The following is a 17690-nucleotide window of genomic DNA, read 5'->3' as shown; positions in this document are numbered from 1 at the left end:
ATACTTCCATGCTTTGCCACGGATGTTTCTTCATGTAGATTAGGCATCTGCTATATATGTGATACACCAATGCTTTTAGAACTGAACTGGATGTTAGTTTGAATGAAATCTGTTACAAATGACTACATTACATAAGGGTAACATTTTATTTTCTGTTGACGTTTCTAAATAATAATGTCATCCAGAGAATATTTAAAGCGAATCATATCATTCATAACTCAAACACCACTGCTGTGCCAACTGCAATGAAAACACCATGTGAACACTCCGTACGCAGTAAACAACACCACAAACCTCGCAAAGGTTTCTTAAGTCATCTCCATTGATATTTAGTCATCTAGTGACTTTTATTAAGGGGTTACTGAAACAGAAACAGAACATGAAAGATGTAGGTGTCCATATTGTTTTGAACAGCTTGCAAAATGAATGTTGGATCAATATTTGTGTTTGTGAAGTTATGATGATGTGGCGGGTTTGCGTGTGCTCAGGGGTTGTGGGGGAAGAAGGGGCGGAAGGGCTTCATTCAGTGAATCCACTTCTCCCGAGGCTGTCTGCCCTGCCCAGCAGTCCACATCGACACCCACCTCATCCTCATCTTCCTCCTCTTCATCATCATCTGCTAACAGTGAGAGTTAAAAGGAATAGTTCACACAAAAATGAAGATTTGCTGAAAATGTACTCACCCTCAGGCCATCAAAGATGTAAATGATTTTGTTTTCATCGTAACAGATTTCAAGAAATGTAGCATTACATCACTTGCTTACCAGTGGATCCTCTGCAGTGAGTGGGTGCCGTCAGAATGAGAGTTCAAACAGTTGATAAAAACATTACAAACTGATCGGTTGGAGTCATGTGGACTACTTATGGATTATTGTAATTTTCCATAAGTAATCCACATGTTTCCAGCCTGTCAGTTAACATCTTGTGAAATGGAAAACTGTGTGTTTGTAAGAAACAATAATTAAGGTGTTTTAACTTTAAAAGGTAGCTTCTGGCCAAAATACTAGTACATAAAAGCTTTCACCAGTTAAAAAGTTCACTGTGTATTGTCCTCTCACATCAAAATCCACTGACACATTTGTTTAGAATTGTTTTCGCTTATAAACAATGTTTGATCTCTGCATATTTCTCTCCTGTTTCAGATGAGGCGACCTTTTCATTGGAGAAAGCAATATTTTGAATAGAGAACTCACATGTGCAACTCGCAAAACATTTTAATGATGGATTTGTTTCCAATAAATATGCAGCTTTTCACCTTACAAAATGTTTTGATGGGTTGAAGTCGTGTGATGTTTGAATCAGCTGCCTGGATTCTCATTCTGATGGCACCCATTCACTGCAGAGGATCCTTAAGTGGGCAAGACATTTAATGTAAAATTTCTCCAAAACAATTAAGAAACAAACTCATCTATATACTGGATGACATGAGGGTGAGTAAACTTTTAGCAAATGTAATTTTTTAGGTGAACTATTCCTTTAAAATATCAAATGGAAAAGTTGTATTTTCTTGACCAAATATGAAGATAACATTAACCTCATACTGACCACATACAATACTTATAATTTCAACATAAAATTTCTGGTGGATTTTAGAAAATTCACTTGCAAAACTGGTTGAATCACAATCTGAAAACATGCTTCTGAATAGCACATGAAAAAAAAACCTTATTTTCTTAATTTAACCAGCTAACCTGATTTAAACCCACACATGTTGATAGTCCAAGTTGAATCAGGTTAATGAGCATTTCAGGTGAGCCATACCTCTAGCGAAGTCGATATTGTGTAGGGCCCTGCCCTCTTTTTTGAAGCTCACAGAGTAATGATCCATGTTCTCATAGCCACGCTCCACTTTCTCCAGGTGCGAGGTATTTGATGCTTCGGCAATTCTAGCAAACAATAAATCGATTTATGTGCTTGTTCAAAATATACATTAATGTTGAAGAAGGAATACAACACTTACTTTTGCAAGAGGGGTTTGGCATTCTGTATGGAGAAAAAGAGATTATTTATTTCACAACAAGATAACATAAATTATGTATAAAATATACTGAATTTCTACAAGGTCCCACAACTTTTTATTATTTTATTAATTATCTAATTCATCGCTGGCATGGATTTCCATGCCAGTCTTTTGAATTCATGGCTTTAAAAAATTTCAATGAATAGTGTATGAATGCCTCCAATAAGACCCTCAACAGACAGACTAATATATTCATTCTGGTTTGCAGGCATGTTTTTCTCAAAAAGCATTTGCAAAAATAATTATCTAGATGATTAATTATTTTAGAGCAGAGCGAACTAGTATATTTACAAAAGGATTCCATTTCTCACTTCCATGACTTTTCCAGGCTATTTTGTGAAATAAATACGATTTTTTTTTATTAAACAAATAAATATATCAAAAGTTTTCAATTATTGTGTTCATACTGTTTCTATAATCTGTTGTAGGCATAAAGGACCTGTAAGAAAACAGCCATCTCAGGTTCTTCCATTGTCTGGATTCCTGTCTCCATGATTTTGGTCATGGATTCCAGATGATCTCCATACTTCCTTGTGAGGGCATGTATGTAATTCAGCTTCTCTTCCTGTTCAGCGTTCACTTTCAGGTTCATCTGTGTCTTCCTGTCTTCCAGGATGGTGTACAGATGGTCAAACTTTTCACACACCTTGGATTTTTGTCGCCTGCCATTATCCTGTAAATATATAACAAATGTGAATATAATATAGATTAAAATACATACATGATCATAACTGTACAGTATGCAATCAAAAAAAAAGTGTATTATATACACAATACTGTTCAAAAATGTGGGGTCAATTACATTTTTTTTTTTAGAAATTCATACGTTAAATCAGAAAGGATGAATAAAACTGATCTGTATTGACAATAAGGAAATGTATAATGTAACACAATTTCAAATAAATCTTTTCTTTTTAACTTTCTATTCTAATCAAAGAATCCTGAAAAAGATGTATCACAAATTCCAGCAAAATATGAAGCAGCAATTGTTTCAACATTATCAGTAATAAGAAGAAATGTTTCTTAAGTCGCAAATCAGCATATTCGAATGATTCTGAAGGATCATGTGAAAACTGGAGTAATGATGCTGATATTCAGCTTTGCCATCACAGGAATAAATTACATTTTAAAATCTTTGAAAATAGAAAACAGTTATTTTAAACCATAATAATATTTCACAGTATTTCTGTTTTTGCTATATTTTTGGTCAAATAAATGCAGCCATGGTGAGCATAAGAGACTTCTTTTAAAAACATTTAAATTGTACCGATTACTAACTTTTGAGTGATATATAGCCCATAATCATAATTTCACTCAAGAATGACACATTATAGGCAACTATTGGGTGATAGGAACACAACCGTTATGTTTGATGTAAACCATTAACTATGGACCACCAAATTTTAAGTAAATCAGTAGTTTGACAACCTGTTTCTTCCCTTCGACCGAATCCAACCCTCAACCTTGCTCACAATGACTTTCCATCACAAGAGCCATATGCTCAACAGAGACGGCTCATTTCTGCTTGCTTGTCAATCATGGAGTCTCTGTGAACGCAACTGTGAGGTCTGGAGAGAATCCAGCTTCCTGCCTGCCTAGCTCGTCGATGCCAGAGCGTGTGTATCTTTTGTCAGAGGAAGCCTTCTTACGTTCCTCATCAATAATCCTGCTCTTATGACAGGCTTTGGGGAGGGAGAAGCCCCCACACAGGGTGACTAACCTCTATGGTTCTGCAGGTCTCCTCCAGCTGACTGATGATGCCTTGGATTCTGTCATTATTGCCCACCATCATTGCTATTCCATCCGAGAGCTCTGTCTGGAGATGAGGACGTGCGTAAGCATATTAACACACAACTGTAAAAATATATGCTGCACAGACAAGCACATACACACTGACGCAAACTCTGGTGCAGCATCGGGGGTAACACATTACAAGGAACGTGAGTTAGATAATCAGATTACTTTTTTCAAGTAACTAGTAAAGTAACGCATTACTTTTTAATTTACAAGAAAATTTCTGAGTTACTTTTTCAAAAAAGTAACGCCAGTTACTGTGTTATTCCATTTCTTGACTGACAAGTCTCCTGTCCCCATGTTGGAAGACATTGGAAGCACAGGGGCATAGTATAAGAACATAATGTTACTGTAGTTCTAGACTAAATGTGAACGTGGATTAATTAATCTCACTGGCAAAAAAAAACAGATTCAGTATTCATCAAAATGAACTAAAACAGTGAAATGCAAACTCAGAATATGACCTGTAATAATTAAATGTTAAATAACACAAATGTATCTAATCTCATTTTATTAATTAATGTTTTTGCTGCTAACCTTTGATGATCCAGTTCAACCTAATAAGCAAAAATGACTTTAGATAAACTAACAATTGTGCTTTATTGGTTTTTAGTGTTGAAGAGTGTCGAACCTTGCTCTCCTGCGTTCTACTGTACAGACATTAATGTACTTTTCCTTCAGCCTGAGGTTTATTCATTACACTTTTTAGTGTGAAAGGGCTTTTACATTTGCTATAAATATAACTTTTTATATTAAAAAACAAACAATCAAGCCCTGCTCATATTTAAAAAGTAATGCAAAAGTAACGTAACACATAAGTAACTAAGTAACATATTTTTTAGGGAGTAATGCAATATTGTAATGCATTACTTTTAAAAGTAACTTTCCCCAACACTGCTCTGGTGTACTTATTAATACAAACGTAAATATTACTATGCTTCAAAAGTGCAAGAGATTTTACCTTTTGCGTCTGGTAAATACTGTTAAGAGGGGCCACTTCACAGTCTTTATGGGAGCCGAACACTTTACACATAGAACAGGTGGGAACGCCACAGGTCAGGCAGTAAATGTTGATTTTCTCATCCTCATGGACTTCACACACTGGCTGGTCAACCTTCCTCTCTGGAGAAAGTCTGCTGTAGAGAGTAATAGATCCATGAGTATCAATGTCTGACATCTGAGGTTAAGCAATATAATAAAACAAACTTTCGGTTTTGCCTCAGATGTGAACAGGACTTCAAATTAATGCTTAATGAATTAACTATAGAGTTCACTAGGCCACATTGTGGGTTTGGTATGCGTGTCACTACACCTAAGAGACTCAACACTGACTGGTGGAACTAAAAATAAGTTTGCTGCCAGCTGACTGTCATCCTTAGCCTTCTGACCTGTCTGAGTCACAGGTCTTGGGAGCCACATAGACGCTAGGGAATCTGTCAATTGCAGTGTAAAACACTGACTGATTTATAGAGTCTTAAAACGTGAATCTCTCACTCAAAAGCTTTTTTGGAGTTTATAAAGCGAAACGCTTAAGTGGGATGCAAAGTGACAGGGCGGTGGAGAACTTAATCATTCAGCCTTGGGGAATTTCATTCTAAAGAGCATGTCTGCTTTGTTTTTTGTTTTGTTTATGTTTTTTACTAAAAGGCTGAAGGATTATTACCTCTACAATCGAGGTAACTATGGAAGCCCATTTCCAACACATAAAAATAAAAAATAATGCTTTGGTAACTATAGTTACAATATGGAATTATGACATTATAATATAATTAGTCTTATTTTCATTTGTTATGTCAATTTCGACTTGTCATAATTATAAAATGTAATCTCTTAACTTTAAATTTGTATGTCATAATTTTGACTTTTTATCTCATAACTATTGTAATAATTTCGAGCTTTTATATCGATTTCAGAAAATAATTTCCATCACATTGGAAAAGGAATCATTTAGCGAATCATAATAATGATACCGAATGTTTGTTAAAAAGTCATGGTTATGACATTTAATTACTTTATTTGGACTTTTTTACGTCAAATTTCAACTTTGTATCTTTTAGTACTTTTTATGTCATAATTATGATTCACCAAAGCATGATTTCATATTAGTTTAGACATTTAAAATGTTTTGAGTCTACAGAGCTCCAGATTACCAGAACAAAAATTAATAGGAAGTTCTTGGCTCCTAAACAGAAGAATTTATAACCAATAATATTAAATTAGAATACCATGTATTAAATCTTTACAACAAAACACTGTTGAGAATATGTAAGTAGAAACTAAACATAAAGATGTAAATCTCAGGAACCCTTTTACTCACAGTCTGGAGCCCTGGGCTTTATATTTGTACATTTCTCTTCAACATTTTCATCTGTTTATCCAGAAATCATCTGTTCAAGACTTTTGATGTAGGGATCTTGTTAAACCATGTGGACATCCTGTTAGAGCTTCCTGAGGTGTTTGTTACCCAGCTCTAACCTGATGTTCTCCTGTTTGTACATGTCAATGATGTTTTCCACCAGAAGGTTTCTCTGCAGACCGTAGACCCCATGGCGGTCCAACACAACTTCATGCCTGCAGGATGGACACCTGAAACGGCCACCTGATGCCCCTGTGCCTCCTCTGCTGGGAAGGTATGGATTTGAGGACTGTATATAGGAAGAGCAAATTAATAAAGCTTCTAATTTTTAAGAGACCATTGATTGTTTATTTACATATATTAATATATATTTTAGCCTTCTCGAGTAAGGCACTTCTCAAATAGACTGCTTTTAAACAAAAAGGCGAATGAGGTGAAGCAACACTCTGATAACCAACTACAGTAAAATAAAACGTAATACATAAAACAATTAACATAAAAATATATATATTCTAAAAACCTCCACACCACTATAAAACCATTTATTTGTTTTCTAAAACGGGGTATACGTAAATATTTTTGTTGACAAAGAAAAAAAAATATTGAAACTGTACCTGGAAAATGTCATTGGCACATTTCCGGCAAAGATTGTGTTGACACGGAAGAATCACAACCGGTTTCGTGAACATTTCCAGACAAATGGGACAAATGAGCTGCTTCTCCAGGCTGTCCATCCTGATTTGACGAACTACGGCTTCAATGAAGTTGAGAATGAGACCGCGTGTGATTGAGAAAATTAAACTGTCCCAGTTCTTGTACACGGGTGAAATCAGGCCCTCTCCATTGCTCAAACGTCTGTCTGTACCCTCTATAATGAGGCTTGGCATGTCCCCACGACATGGCCCACTATCAGCGAGGCTGTTTTTAGAAAGCCACACGTCAGAGGTTGTCATGTTTACTTGCCCATATATGAAAATACAGTTAACTCAACGTGCATCTCTTCAACGCAATAAACACAGGAAAGTAAAAAATACGTTAATTACTCATATAATACACATTAATACATACATTTGTTGATATAACATGTAGGAAAATATTAGACGTTGTGGAACAATTCTGGATTATTCAATAGACAAATATTATATATATATATATATATATATATATATATATATATATATATATATATATATATATATATATATATATATATCACCTTTAGTCTAGCAATTAGTCAAACTTGTGTTGTTCTCGGTCAAAAGTGTCCAGGCACCTGAAATGTATTTATTTTTAGTGAAATCAATGTCATATATCGTTGTTAAGTAATATTGTTTTCTATTTTTATTTTGTATTTTGAGAGAATTTCATGCTAGTATTTAATATTTATGGAATTATTATAACATTTTTCCATTGAAAACAATAATAAAAACAAATCAAATATTTTTATATTACTTTTCATGGCAGTATTTCATGTTAAAATAGAGACGATGCCTTTAAAATCTAATTTTTGAAGGCAGATTAGTGGATTAGTGCCATCTGGTGAGAGTAAAAAAAAGAAAACAAATCTGCAATTCCATGGTTTAGCCACTATTTTTCTATATAGCTCTACAGTTGCGCTCAAACCCTTAGCATAAATGATCAAAGAAGGCTGTGAAAATAAGTCTGCATTGTTTATTCATTTGATCTTTCATTTAAAAATGTAAACAAAGTCAAACCTTTAACTGAATTAAAAGAAAAAAGTGGGGGAAAATCTCTTTAGGAAATAAATATTTTTCTCTAGTACATAATGGCCACATTGATTGGTACCCCTAGAAATTCTTATGATTAAAATATGAAAGTATATTTCCATTCATTCATACATATATATATATATATATATATATATATATATATATATATATATATATATATATATATATATATATATATATATATATATATATATATATATATATATATATATATATATATATATATATATATATATATTATTATTATTATTATTATTATTATTATTATTATTATTATTATTATTTTATCACACCAGGGTGCCTAAGAACATGAAATTGTCCAGCCTTGGCTTCAAATGAAGAACACAAAGCCCAGATTCACTTAATCATTGAACACAAGGAGTCAAATCAAAGAATATATTTCTGATGTGCTGCAAAAGATTTTTGGACTTCACAAATTTAGGAAATGGCAAAATGACGTGTGTCTATATCATCCTAATGCACCATGAGGAGTTTGAGTGGCCAAAGACTCTCCAAGTGTCACAGCTAACGTAGAGAACTGCAGAGATTAACGTTAGTTGAGTAACGTTAGATCGCCACATATTGTTCAGAAGGGATTTAAGAAAAAGTCTATAATTGTCTTTACTGTCTATAATAATTGTCTGTATTTTTGTGTATTCCCCATTCATTTCAAACGGTCATTTTTGACCGCGAACAACACAAGTGTGACTTTTTTTTTGTTACGACAATTGGACTTTTTTCGATTCAAGTCCACGATTGTTTTGTAGTGACTTGCATAAGAGTCACCGAGTTTTTCTTACCATTTCGATGAAGTAACGTTAACGTTAGCGATTTTTAAAATTTCAAAACATTTGTTTTCAAGGTCTAAAATGACCGAACGGCACCAGATGGTTAGTGACGAAACAACAACAGCGACTTTTCCTGGTCTAATTTTACAGAAATCTACACGTTAATAAATTACTTGTTCTTTTTTTTTCTTCTTGTAAAATGTATTCACTGTTATCATATCAGGTTATTTCCGTGTAAGGTTTCACTCAAGATCGAAAATCTGTACACGTGTTCCTTCGATAGCTCAGTTGGTAGAGCGGAGGACTGTAGAGGAAGTACTGTAATCCTTAGGTCGCTGGTTCGAATCCGGCTCGAAGGAAACCGTTTTTTTGTTTTAAATTTCCTCTCAGTGGAGTACAAAACAAGAAACGTTCATTCGTCTGCAAACTAAGGAAGATTGAAAGCAGACCAAATGGCTCTGTGTAAAATCACATTACAGTGCATAAAGATTGTTGAATCTAAATCTAAATTCAAATAGAGTACTGCCACAGGGCAAATAAAATGTGTTATTAGAAACGAGTTAAATGTATGGGAATATCTGAATTATACTTTGAAAACCTGTAAGATATGCACTCAAACATTAGTCCTAAATTAGGATTTATGTATTTGATTTGCATATACCATTTCACACGACTCACTTTTAACATAGGCAAATGAATAAACATGATGTGTTGCTTATTTGTCATACATAAACGGAACAGGTAAGATTTCAGCGATAGTACTTAAAAAAAAATTAAATACTCAATAGACAGGATTACATATTTATAATCAGTGAATCCAATGTATTTATTTTAATCTCATACATTTAACTAATTTAAGTTAATTGAATATCCAACAGCTTTATTTTAACCACATTCATACTTTTTAACTGAATAACTGTAATTGTTTTCACATTAAGTGTATTAGTTTGTTAAAAAGGTTTAATCCAAGTGGATGAAAATCACTTTTAATTCCACATGAAACATAAGAATAATATAATATCAGTTATTTACAGACAGCATGGCTAAAACAAAGCTTAAGACATTGAGTATTTTTTTTTAGATTTCTCAGTCCTTACATAAAAATTATATTGTAAAAGACAACAATATATTCCAACAGAATATTTTAATTAATATCTATCATGACTGTCTTGCTTTTAAGTGTATGTTCTGTGTCCATCACCAATGAGCTGGGTCTTCTCACTAGCATTGGTTGGCTGCAGCACAATCGGAGTGTCGCCATCTGGAAAACCAAAAGCACAGGTAAAAGAGGTCACGTATGACCAATATGGAATAAACTAGAGGTTACACCGTCTAATGCATGCCATTTCACACTCCTAATTGAACTTCCTGCTGAAATGAAAAGTGTTTTGTACGCTCCAAGGACGTCCCAGCAATCTGCCGTTAGCCTGCCCCTGCTGGCTGCACTTTTCTGACCTCATTGAGCTGGCTCAGTATCACTGGTTTGAAGGGCACTGTCCACTGGCTTACCTAATGCTCAGAGAGTTTATTGAGCTGTTTTCTGATTCGAAGACCACAGGGCTGGATTTCTAGACACTGCTTCAGCAGCATATGAAGTTTATAAAACATTATTCTTTATTTAACTGATTTTCCCCTTTGTGCTACACAAATATGAATGATATGAAACAGATAAAAAATATATTATTTAATAATAAAATTATTTTTACATGATAGACTAATATATAATATTACTTTACGTGTAGGTAACTCTAAAAGAGTAGTTTTTAAACATTTTAGAGACTACTTCAGCAAGATATGGTTTCAATGAAACAGTTTTATTTTATGCATTTGTTTTTGTGTGCTACACTAATAAAAATGCTATGAAGCAGACAATAAAATACACTGTATAAATACATTTTCAGGATAAAAAAATGAATGTAGCTGTGAAAGTATTGTTTATTATGACTCATAACATGATTTTACATGGTAACTAACATATAATTAATATTAATAGTTTTTTTAGAGACTACATGTGTATTATGTGTGCATTATTTGTTTTTGTGCTACACTAATATAGAGGTTATGAAACCAACAATACAATACACGGTAAAAATACTAACCCTATAACCTAATTAGCTCAAATATTTAATTTAATATGAGTAATGCAATTATTTTTACATGGTAGACTAATATATAATAAATGTATAGCGCATGACTTGGGTATGAGTCTATGAAACATGGTTTTGAATTTTTTCTACACTAATATAAATGGTATAAAACAGGTGCCAACTTGCATTATTTTATTAGTATAAAAAAGCGTGATCATGTGTGCTTTGTGTTCTTAGCATGTTTAAGTGAATGCAAGTCAACTCAAATGTCAAGCGCAAGTCAATTTTGATTTGTCCACAGTGTGTTTTTATATCGACGTAGCCAGAATCTAATATAAGACAAAACACTGCTTTTTTAATTTATTTTTTGTCTGTACCATCTCGCATGCTGCCTTTCAAATGCAGGGAAAGAAAACTGTTTATTTTTGTTGTGAGAATGCTATAAAAAACTAGTATGCAAACACATTTTGAGAAATGACTCTGACTGTAATTATCACTTTTGTTAGGGACTGCAGCACAAAACCTCCTACAGCTCACTGGCAGAACAACAGCGTATTATATCCAAACATCTGGCTCCAGAAGTATCAACTATTTATTTTAGTAAGCATGGTGAGTTATTACATTAGCCAAACCTTCTTAAACGCTCTTTTCTCAACTGATAAGCCATGATCTGCTACATCAAAGCTTGTTGTTCTAAGTACTAAATACATTTTTTAATTAGAAAATTATCATATTATTTTGAAATTTTATTTGAGAACTATTCCTTTGCATGATATGTAATATTTAAGTCTTTATAAAGTCTTTCCGCCTTCCATAGAAGAAACTATTTTGAAGATTACCAGCAGTAACATTTAGAAGATGCTGGGATGCGTTCCTTTTCATCCATTTGTTCTGCTGGCATTGGCGTTTGTTTGGCATGTTCTGTGCTCATATGTCATTTTAAAACGGAGTGTAACCACCTTAAGAACACATCAGCATGTCCTTTTACCTCTCTCGTTGTCCGTACGGATCTGCTCCTCCAGGTCTTCGGGAGACACGTAGCACTCTGGGTCCTCTTCTCCAGGTGTGTGCGGTTTGCATTTCCCACAACAGCAGTTGAAACAGCAGCACAGACAACAACAGAAATAACAACCTGTCAGCAAGCCACAGATGGCAAACAGACCCTATAAATGAGAAAGTTCAAAATCAGACAGGCACACAATGTCAGGGTTTAGTTTAGTTAGATAAAAATGCATTCAAAATTTCAACATCACGTAGTCGTTATGATATAATATTACAGTTATATAACTTAGTTGGAAATATTAAGTTAATACTAGTGCTGTCATTAATCGCATCCAAAATAACGGGTTTTGTTTACATAATAAAAGTGTGTATACTGTGTATATTTATTATGTATATATAAATACAAACACATGCATGTATATATATTTAAGAAAAATATGTTATGGTTTTAAATTAAATATATTTTTATATCATATAAAATATAAGAATAAAAATATATACATGTAAATGTATAATAATGTATATAGTTCATTTTGCATTATTCTGTTATTTCGTTTTCATTGTTAACATTACAATGTTCTTTCTTATTCTGTCCATGCAAAAGTGTTTTTATTCACATTTTTGGGTAACACTTTACAATAAGGTCTCTTTAGTTAACGTCAGTTAATGCATGAACCAATAATGAGCAATACTTTTGATGTAGTATTTAATATTCCTCGTTAACTTTACTTAATGAAAATACAATTGTTCATTGTTAGTTAGCCAAGGTCCATTAAACATAATGAACAGATACAACTGTTTCAATTAATAATGTGTTAGTGATTTTTAAAACTAAGATTGATGAATGCTTTAGAAGTAGATGTAGTTAACTAATGGAACCTTACTGTAAAGTGCTAACTACGTTTTTTGTTATAATTATAATGAAGTATATAAAATAGAAAATGCAAGAATAAAAAAGAGAAGTGGGAAAAGAAATACCATTATTATTAGCTGTAAAAATATTAACATGACCAATATATATATATATATATATATATATATATATATATATATATATATATATATATATATATATATATATTTATGTTAGACTGACATTTAATACTATTAATATTATTTAATGTGTAGGTTACACCAACAAGAGTAGATTCCAAGGGTTAGTTCAGGCAAAAATTGTTCCTTAAAGTGCTAATTTGTAATGTTAAAAAAGAGGATGATAGCACACCTTTGCCCACCAGCTGGAGAGCATGAAGTACGTGTTCACATTCTCCTCCCCAAACTGCTGCGACACATACAGACCCAGGGAGCCGTACTTGTCATAAATGTTCCTCTTAGTGATGTCAGACAGCACCGCATGAGCATTGTTGAGCTCTTTAAATTTGTCAGTGGCATCAGGGTTCTCAGGGTTCTTGTCAGGGTGATATTTCAAAGCGAGCTTCCTGAAAAAAAAAAACGGGAAGACTTTTAAAATAAAAAATATCCTTGAAAAATTGACTGCAAAAAAAGCTTTACTGACCTGAGGATCAAATAGAAGTCCTAGGAATTAAAATGTAAAGAACAGAAGTTTTGCTGAAAGACCTTAAGATCAATGTAAATGTCAGGACGTATATTTAAATGACCTTACAAATACAGAATCTGGTTTTTTTTTTGGATTCCTCTAAATAAATGACATAAAAACAACCATTAGCTTAAAAAAGGAAACAGAAATACTTTTGGACACGTACACAGTAAGAGGAGACTCATTTACAAGTGCCTGTTTAAAATACTGTCTGTCTGTTTGATGATCTCAGCAGGGTGTGATCTTTAGCGGCTAGCTGTCTTATGTGCACGCTGCTTGACCTGTCTATGTGTCGCAAGACCGCAGACCCCATTAGTGCCTCCAAAAGCTCCTCTGCACATTAGGAGTGGCGAAGAGAGGAACGTCACCAAGTCTGACATTTTCCCCATTAGAACCAGCAGTGCATTGCAAATGTCTCTGTCTCTGACTCAGTTCTGAATGAATGCCAGCATGTCCAAACTCTGCGCAAACACTTTTCAAAAGTCTCAGCAGCAATAAGGGAGAGTTTGAAATTTTTTATAATGCTGTGAAATGTGATATCCTTAAGCTCAAAATGGTTGTGGATGATCAGATATCACACTATAATGTATAGTATTTCTAAAAGGTGGAGAAGTGTAAATCTATTAATACCAAAAAATTGCCAAGAATTTAAATCTTAAAATCATTACATGAACATAGTCCCTCTTTTTAAAAACTAAAAAACGAAAAAAATATTGCCGAACCAAAAACTAAAAATTTAATCTATCATTTATAATGCTCCGACCACGCTCGCTTGTTAACTTTTGATTAAGCCAGTGGCGTCTGCAAGAGTTGTGATGATTATATATTCATTAACAGCAAACAAGTGCTGTTAAAATGCTAACCATTTAAATGCCTCCTTGAACAACATGTAAATTAGAACAATTACTCTGTAATTGTTGGAACATCAGTATGGTGTTAGAAATGAACTTGTCTAATGAAGCTCTCCGACATGTCGCCTTCATGTTTTAGCATACAAGATACAGAAACAGCACAGGTTGGGCATAAATTGCAGCGTTGGAAAACTGTAAAAAAATAAAATAAAAATAAATGTAATACTAAATACAGAAGCACAAGTTGCACATAAATCAGCCACAGAAAAAAAAAGTATTTTCATACATATATATTCTACTATATGCATGACAAAAAAAAAATGGTGCTATGAAGATTTTTTCCTCTAGGTTTTTTCAGGTTGCCCTGCTCTGCTGCAGAATAGCGTTTAGCTATACCAACTGACATGTGAAACCAACTAGTTATGATTCAACGTCAAGATATTACCACCAAAGGCAAGGTTGGCACGTTTCCAAGAAGCTATGTAAATTATAGTACAGAATCATTCATGCACACGTCTTTCACCCCTGAACATGCTCTCCTACCTAAGATTCCTTCTTCATTCCTGATCCCAGTAAAATAAGGGATGCCATCTGTTCAGCATAATGAATATTTTAGTTTTGTGGAAGTCATATTATATTCATGCAGCTCCACTGCAACTGAAGGCTGAGATTTTAGAGGAATGAGTCGCAGTTTGGCATTTTCTCCATCCTTTGCTCCCTTGTTCACCCCAAGCAGTATCCAAACTTCTTACCTAGTAACCCGGACCAGTAAATGCCTTGGGACAAATAGGTGTGTGAATCACATCTTACCTGTAGGACCTCTTGATGTCATCATGGGTGCAGTTCTTGTCAAGGCCAAGAACCTGGTACAGAGCCTCTCCTGATGTGGACAGTGCCCGTTGCCTTTGTTCAGCCATGATCTTAAACCATTACCTTAACATCAAAGGAACAAAGAATGAAAACAGTAAATAAATTGTACAAGACAGTAGGTCATGTACAGTTGTCTTTGATAGTGAACAAGATATAACCCAGCTATTAATTCTTGGTTCCCAAAACGTTATAACAAAATAAAAATGGTAAAAAAAACCTCCCTAAAATTTCCCGGGGATGTTAGTTTGTGGTTATTAAAAATAAAACCTAAAAATACCCATTACGTAACATACTGATTTGGTTATCTTTAGGTCATCACAAAAAAACAAACAGAAAGTTAGCTTTTGGTTCAAACGAAACAACAAACCATCACCAGAACAGGTTTTGTTCTCCAAAATAGAAAAATAACAAGAGTTTGACATGGATACTCTGATAACCTCCAACCCCTGAATAATTCCATCTTTTGTAATGAGCCTTCATAGAATATTAAATAGTTAAAAAAATTATACAGCCTTCATTTCTCTACTGAGCTTTACAATGGCTGACTGCATAAGTAAGGAGAAAAAAATGGGAGGAATCACTAGTGCAATTCTGCTCCAAACCCTACAGAAGATGATTCGTTTTCTTACCTGTTAACAGACTCCAAACTTCAGTCCTTCTCCAGGGCAGGTACACAGCCTAATGGAGTCAGATTCCTTCTCTGAAGGGAAGTAGATTACCGAGGAGATGAATTATACATGGAACTAGTCATGAGCTCAGGTAACTTCAGGCCAGTTTATCATGGTTATCAACCAGGTTTATTAGCTTTCAGTGCCTGTTGCTGGAGCAGAGTGTGGAAGCTTTTGATGGGAGATGTTTGGTGGGAGAAGGATGATGAACCCATGTTATCTACAATAAGTGACTTCTAAACCTGAACAACGAGGACTGGAGAGGATAAAAGGTTAGGTTGCATGTCTATACAACTTTTATCAATGTCGTGAACGTGATTGGACGCCCTTGAGCCGATGTATTTTCTCGCTGATGCACGATCGCCATCTTGTGGTGTCCTTCTGCAATTGCTGGTTTCAAAACTATTGCGTGACAAAAGTAGTGACGTCCAAATGCATATTCAATTCAACTACTTTGTGCAAAAACTGCTAAATATAATTTTTATTATTATAATAAGTCAGGTCTTAATCTTTTTTTTTGAATGAATGAACAGCGTGACCTCCACATTAACCCACGTCACAGAATGTGCGCATGCTCTGTTGTCAATAAACTATTTCAGCAATGTATTTCATTATGTTAAAATTAACGATGTTATTTGTATTTTGCTACTGTATATTGAAAGGAAATAAAGATTGATTTATTTAAAAATATTTGTGAACAAACTGAACAGTTTGTTTACTAAAAACAAGATTGTAGCACATTCTTTATATTCATTATCAAAATACTTTATTAATGCTTTACTACATTTTATGTGAACACTAGTCAATGCATTAAACTGGAAATGCTACATATATGCACATTTATATTAATAAATGTATTGTTATTAAAAACTAGTATTTTAAAGGCCAGACATTTAGTTCTTTTGATTCACTTTTTATACATTTGATGCATGGTGTCCACTACAGTGGACATATATGTAACTCCCTCAAAATAAAATATTGACCAAAAAAATAATAATAAAAATAAAATTATATATATATATATATATATATATATATATATATATATATATATATATATACTATTATTATATATATTATATATATAAGTTATATATTATATATATAACTTTGTGATTTAATAATTCATGCATCAGAGGGCTAGACTTCTCTGTGGACCCCAGTTTGAAAACTATTGTTATAAAGCCAAAATAAAATAAATAAATAAATAAATAAAAACTAGCCCTCATCCTGTATCGCCACAAGATGGCAACTGAGCACACATTTTATTCTACCATAGGTTAACGGAAAAACTTTTGTAGCTAATTGTTGTATAGATAGTTTTTTTAATCTACAGTCTTTTCAGACACCATTTTTGAAATGACACTCAAATGCAAATGTAAAAAAAAAAAAAAAAAAAATGCTAACATATGTACATATTCCAAATATATATATATATATATATATATATATAGTACAGACCAAAAGTTTGCACACACCTTCTCATTCAAAGAGCTTTCTTTATTTTCATGACTATGAAAATTGTAGAGTCACACATATTATTATTATATATATATATTTTTTTTTTACAAAACCACATGCAGCAGTTAAAACAACAGGGAAGTTACCAATAGGCCAACTGACGTCAACCAGCAGTATCAATTATGCCGGCGCTCCACTTGTTTATGATTTCCTGATGACTCCTGCATAGTACAGGGTCGCATTGCAAGTGGATACATGGAGTCTCAAGGGGAATAAGCAGGTGTGCTGCTCGCCACCCCTCATCATTGTCTCCTCAGGAGGCTGTTCCTGCAAAGCTCGTCTGCCTGGGGAACGGCATTTGTGGCAAACTAAGCCTCAGAAACAAACCATTAATGAAATGATTGCCCCTCAGTCAGGAAATGTGAGACTCCCAAATGAGCAGCACATGGGGCCAGGACAGGAAGCGGTCCTTGACACTGATTAA

At 33.7% G+C, this 17690-nt stretch overlaps 2 protein-coding genes and 1 non-coding gene across 7 annotated transcripts; 1 reads left to right on the top strand and 2 right to left on the bottom strand.

Annotated features, from left to right (window-relative positions):
- Positions 1-304: 304 nt before the first annotated feature.
- LOC132124064 (tripartite motif-containing protein 55-like) lies at positions 305-7085 on the bottom strand. 4 transcript variants are annotated; one of them, XM_059534838.1, is made up of 8 exons: positions 6785-7084; positions 6290-6459; positions 4776-4950; positions 3741-3836; positions 2460-2693; positions 1961-1983; positions 1762-1886; positions 305-619 (listed from the first exon to the last, which is right to left on the bottom strand). In XM_059534838.1, exons 1-8 carry the CDS (start codon positions 7055-7057, stop codon positions 456-458), a joined length of 1260 nt encoding a protein of 419 aa, XP_059390821.1. In that variant the 5' UTR covers positions 7058-7084; the 3' UTR covers positions 305-455. The 4 variants fall into 4 exon arrangements, with proteins under 4 accessions (XP_059390821.1, XP_059390822.1, XP_059390824.1 ...); XM_059534839.1 differs by having other exon boundaries at positions 305-616; positions 6785-7083; XM_059534841.1 differs by having other exon boundaries at positions 481-616; positions 1692-1886; positions 6785-7085.
- A 1897-nt stretch (positions 7086-8982) lies between these two features.
- On the top strand, positions 8983-9068 carry trnay-gua (transfer RNA tyrosine (anticodon GUA)). Its single transcript is given in 2 exon segments — positions 8983-9019; positions 9033-9068. It is a non-coding gene; the product is annotated as a tRNA-Tyr (tRNA).
- Positions 9069-9591: 523 nt separating this feature from the next.
- On the bottom strand, positions 9592-17690 carry LOC132123971 (dnaJ homolog subfamily C member 5-like). 2 transcript variants are annotated; one of them, XM_059534674.1, is made up of 6 exons: positions 17353-17690; positions 15707-15777; positions 15018-15140; positions 13024-13237; positions 11785-11959; positions 9592-9970 (listed from the first exon to the last, which is right to left on the bottom strand). In XM_059534674.1, the coding sequence occupies exons 3-6, from the start codon at positions 15122-15124 to the stop codon at positions 9885-9887; spliced, it is 582 nt and encodes a 193-aa protein (XP_059390657.1). In that variant the 5' UTR covers positions 15125-15140; positions 15707-15777; positions 17353-17690; the 3' UTR covers positions 9592-9884. The 2 variants fall into 2 exon arrangements, with proteins under 2 accessions (XP_059390657.1, XP_059390656.1); XM_059534673.1 differs by lacking the exon at positions 17353-17690 and having other exon boundaries at positions 15707-16087.

Source organism: Carassius carassius, chromosome 42 (assembly GCF_963082965.1).
Source record: "Carassius carassius chromosome 42, fCarCar2.1, whole genome shotgun sequence".
NCBI classification, from domain to species: domain Eukaryota; kingdom Metazoa; phylum Chordata; class Actinopteri; order Cypriniformes; family Cyprinidae; genus Carassius; species Carassius carassius.
This window is presented reverse-complemented; position numbering and strand designations above follow the sequence as displayed.

What these genes read in the sequence shown, in the direction of transcription:
- LOC132123971 (XM_059534674.1), bottom strand. Translation starts at nt 15,124, where the DNA reads ATGGCTGAACAAAGGCAACGGGCACTGTCCACATCAGGAGAGGCTCTG. An exon ending in GACATCAAGAGGTCCTACAG is followed by an intron (nt 13,238 to 15,017) that starts GTAAGATGTGAT and finishes TTTTTTTTTCAG; the next exon opens with GAAGCTCGCTTTGAAATATC. An exon ending in CCGTACGGACAACGAGAGAG is followed by an intron (nt 9,971 to 11,784) that starts GTAAAAGGACAT and finishes TTGGTTTTCCAG; the next exon opens with ATGGCGACACTCCGATTGTG.
- LOC132124064 (XM_059534838.1), bottom strand. Translation starts at nt 7,057, where the DNA reads ATGCCAAGCCTCATTATAGAGGGTACAGACAGACGTTTGAGCAATGGA. An exon ending in TACAAACAGGAGAACATCAG is followed by an intron (nt 4,951 to 6,289) that starts GTTAGAGCTGGG and finishes TACTCTCTACAG; the next exon opens with CAGACTTTCTCCAGAGAGGA. An exon ending in AGATGGCTGTTTTCTTACAG is followed by an intron (nt 1,984 to 2,459) that starts GTCCTTTATGCC and finishes TTCTCCATACAG; the next exon opens with AATGCCAAACCCCTCTTGCA.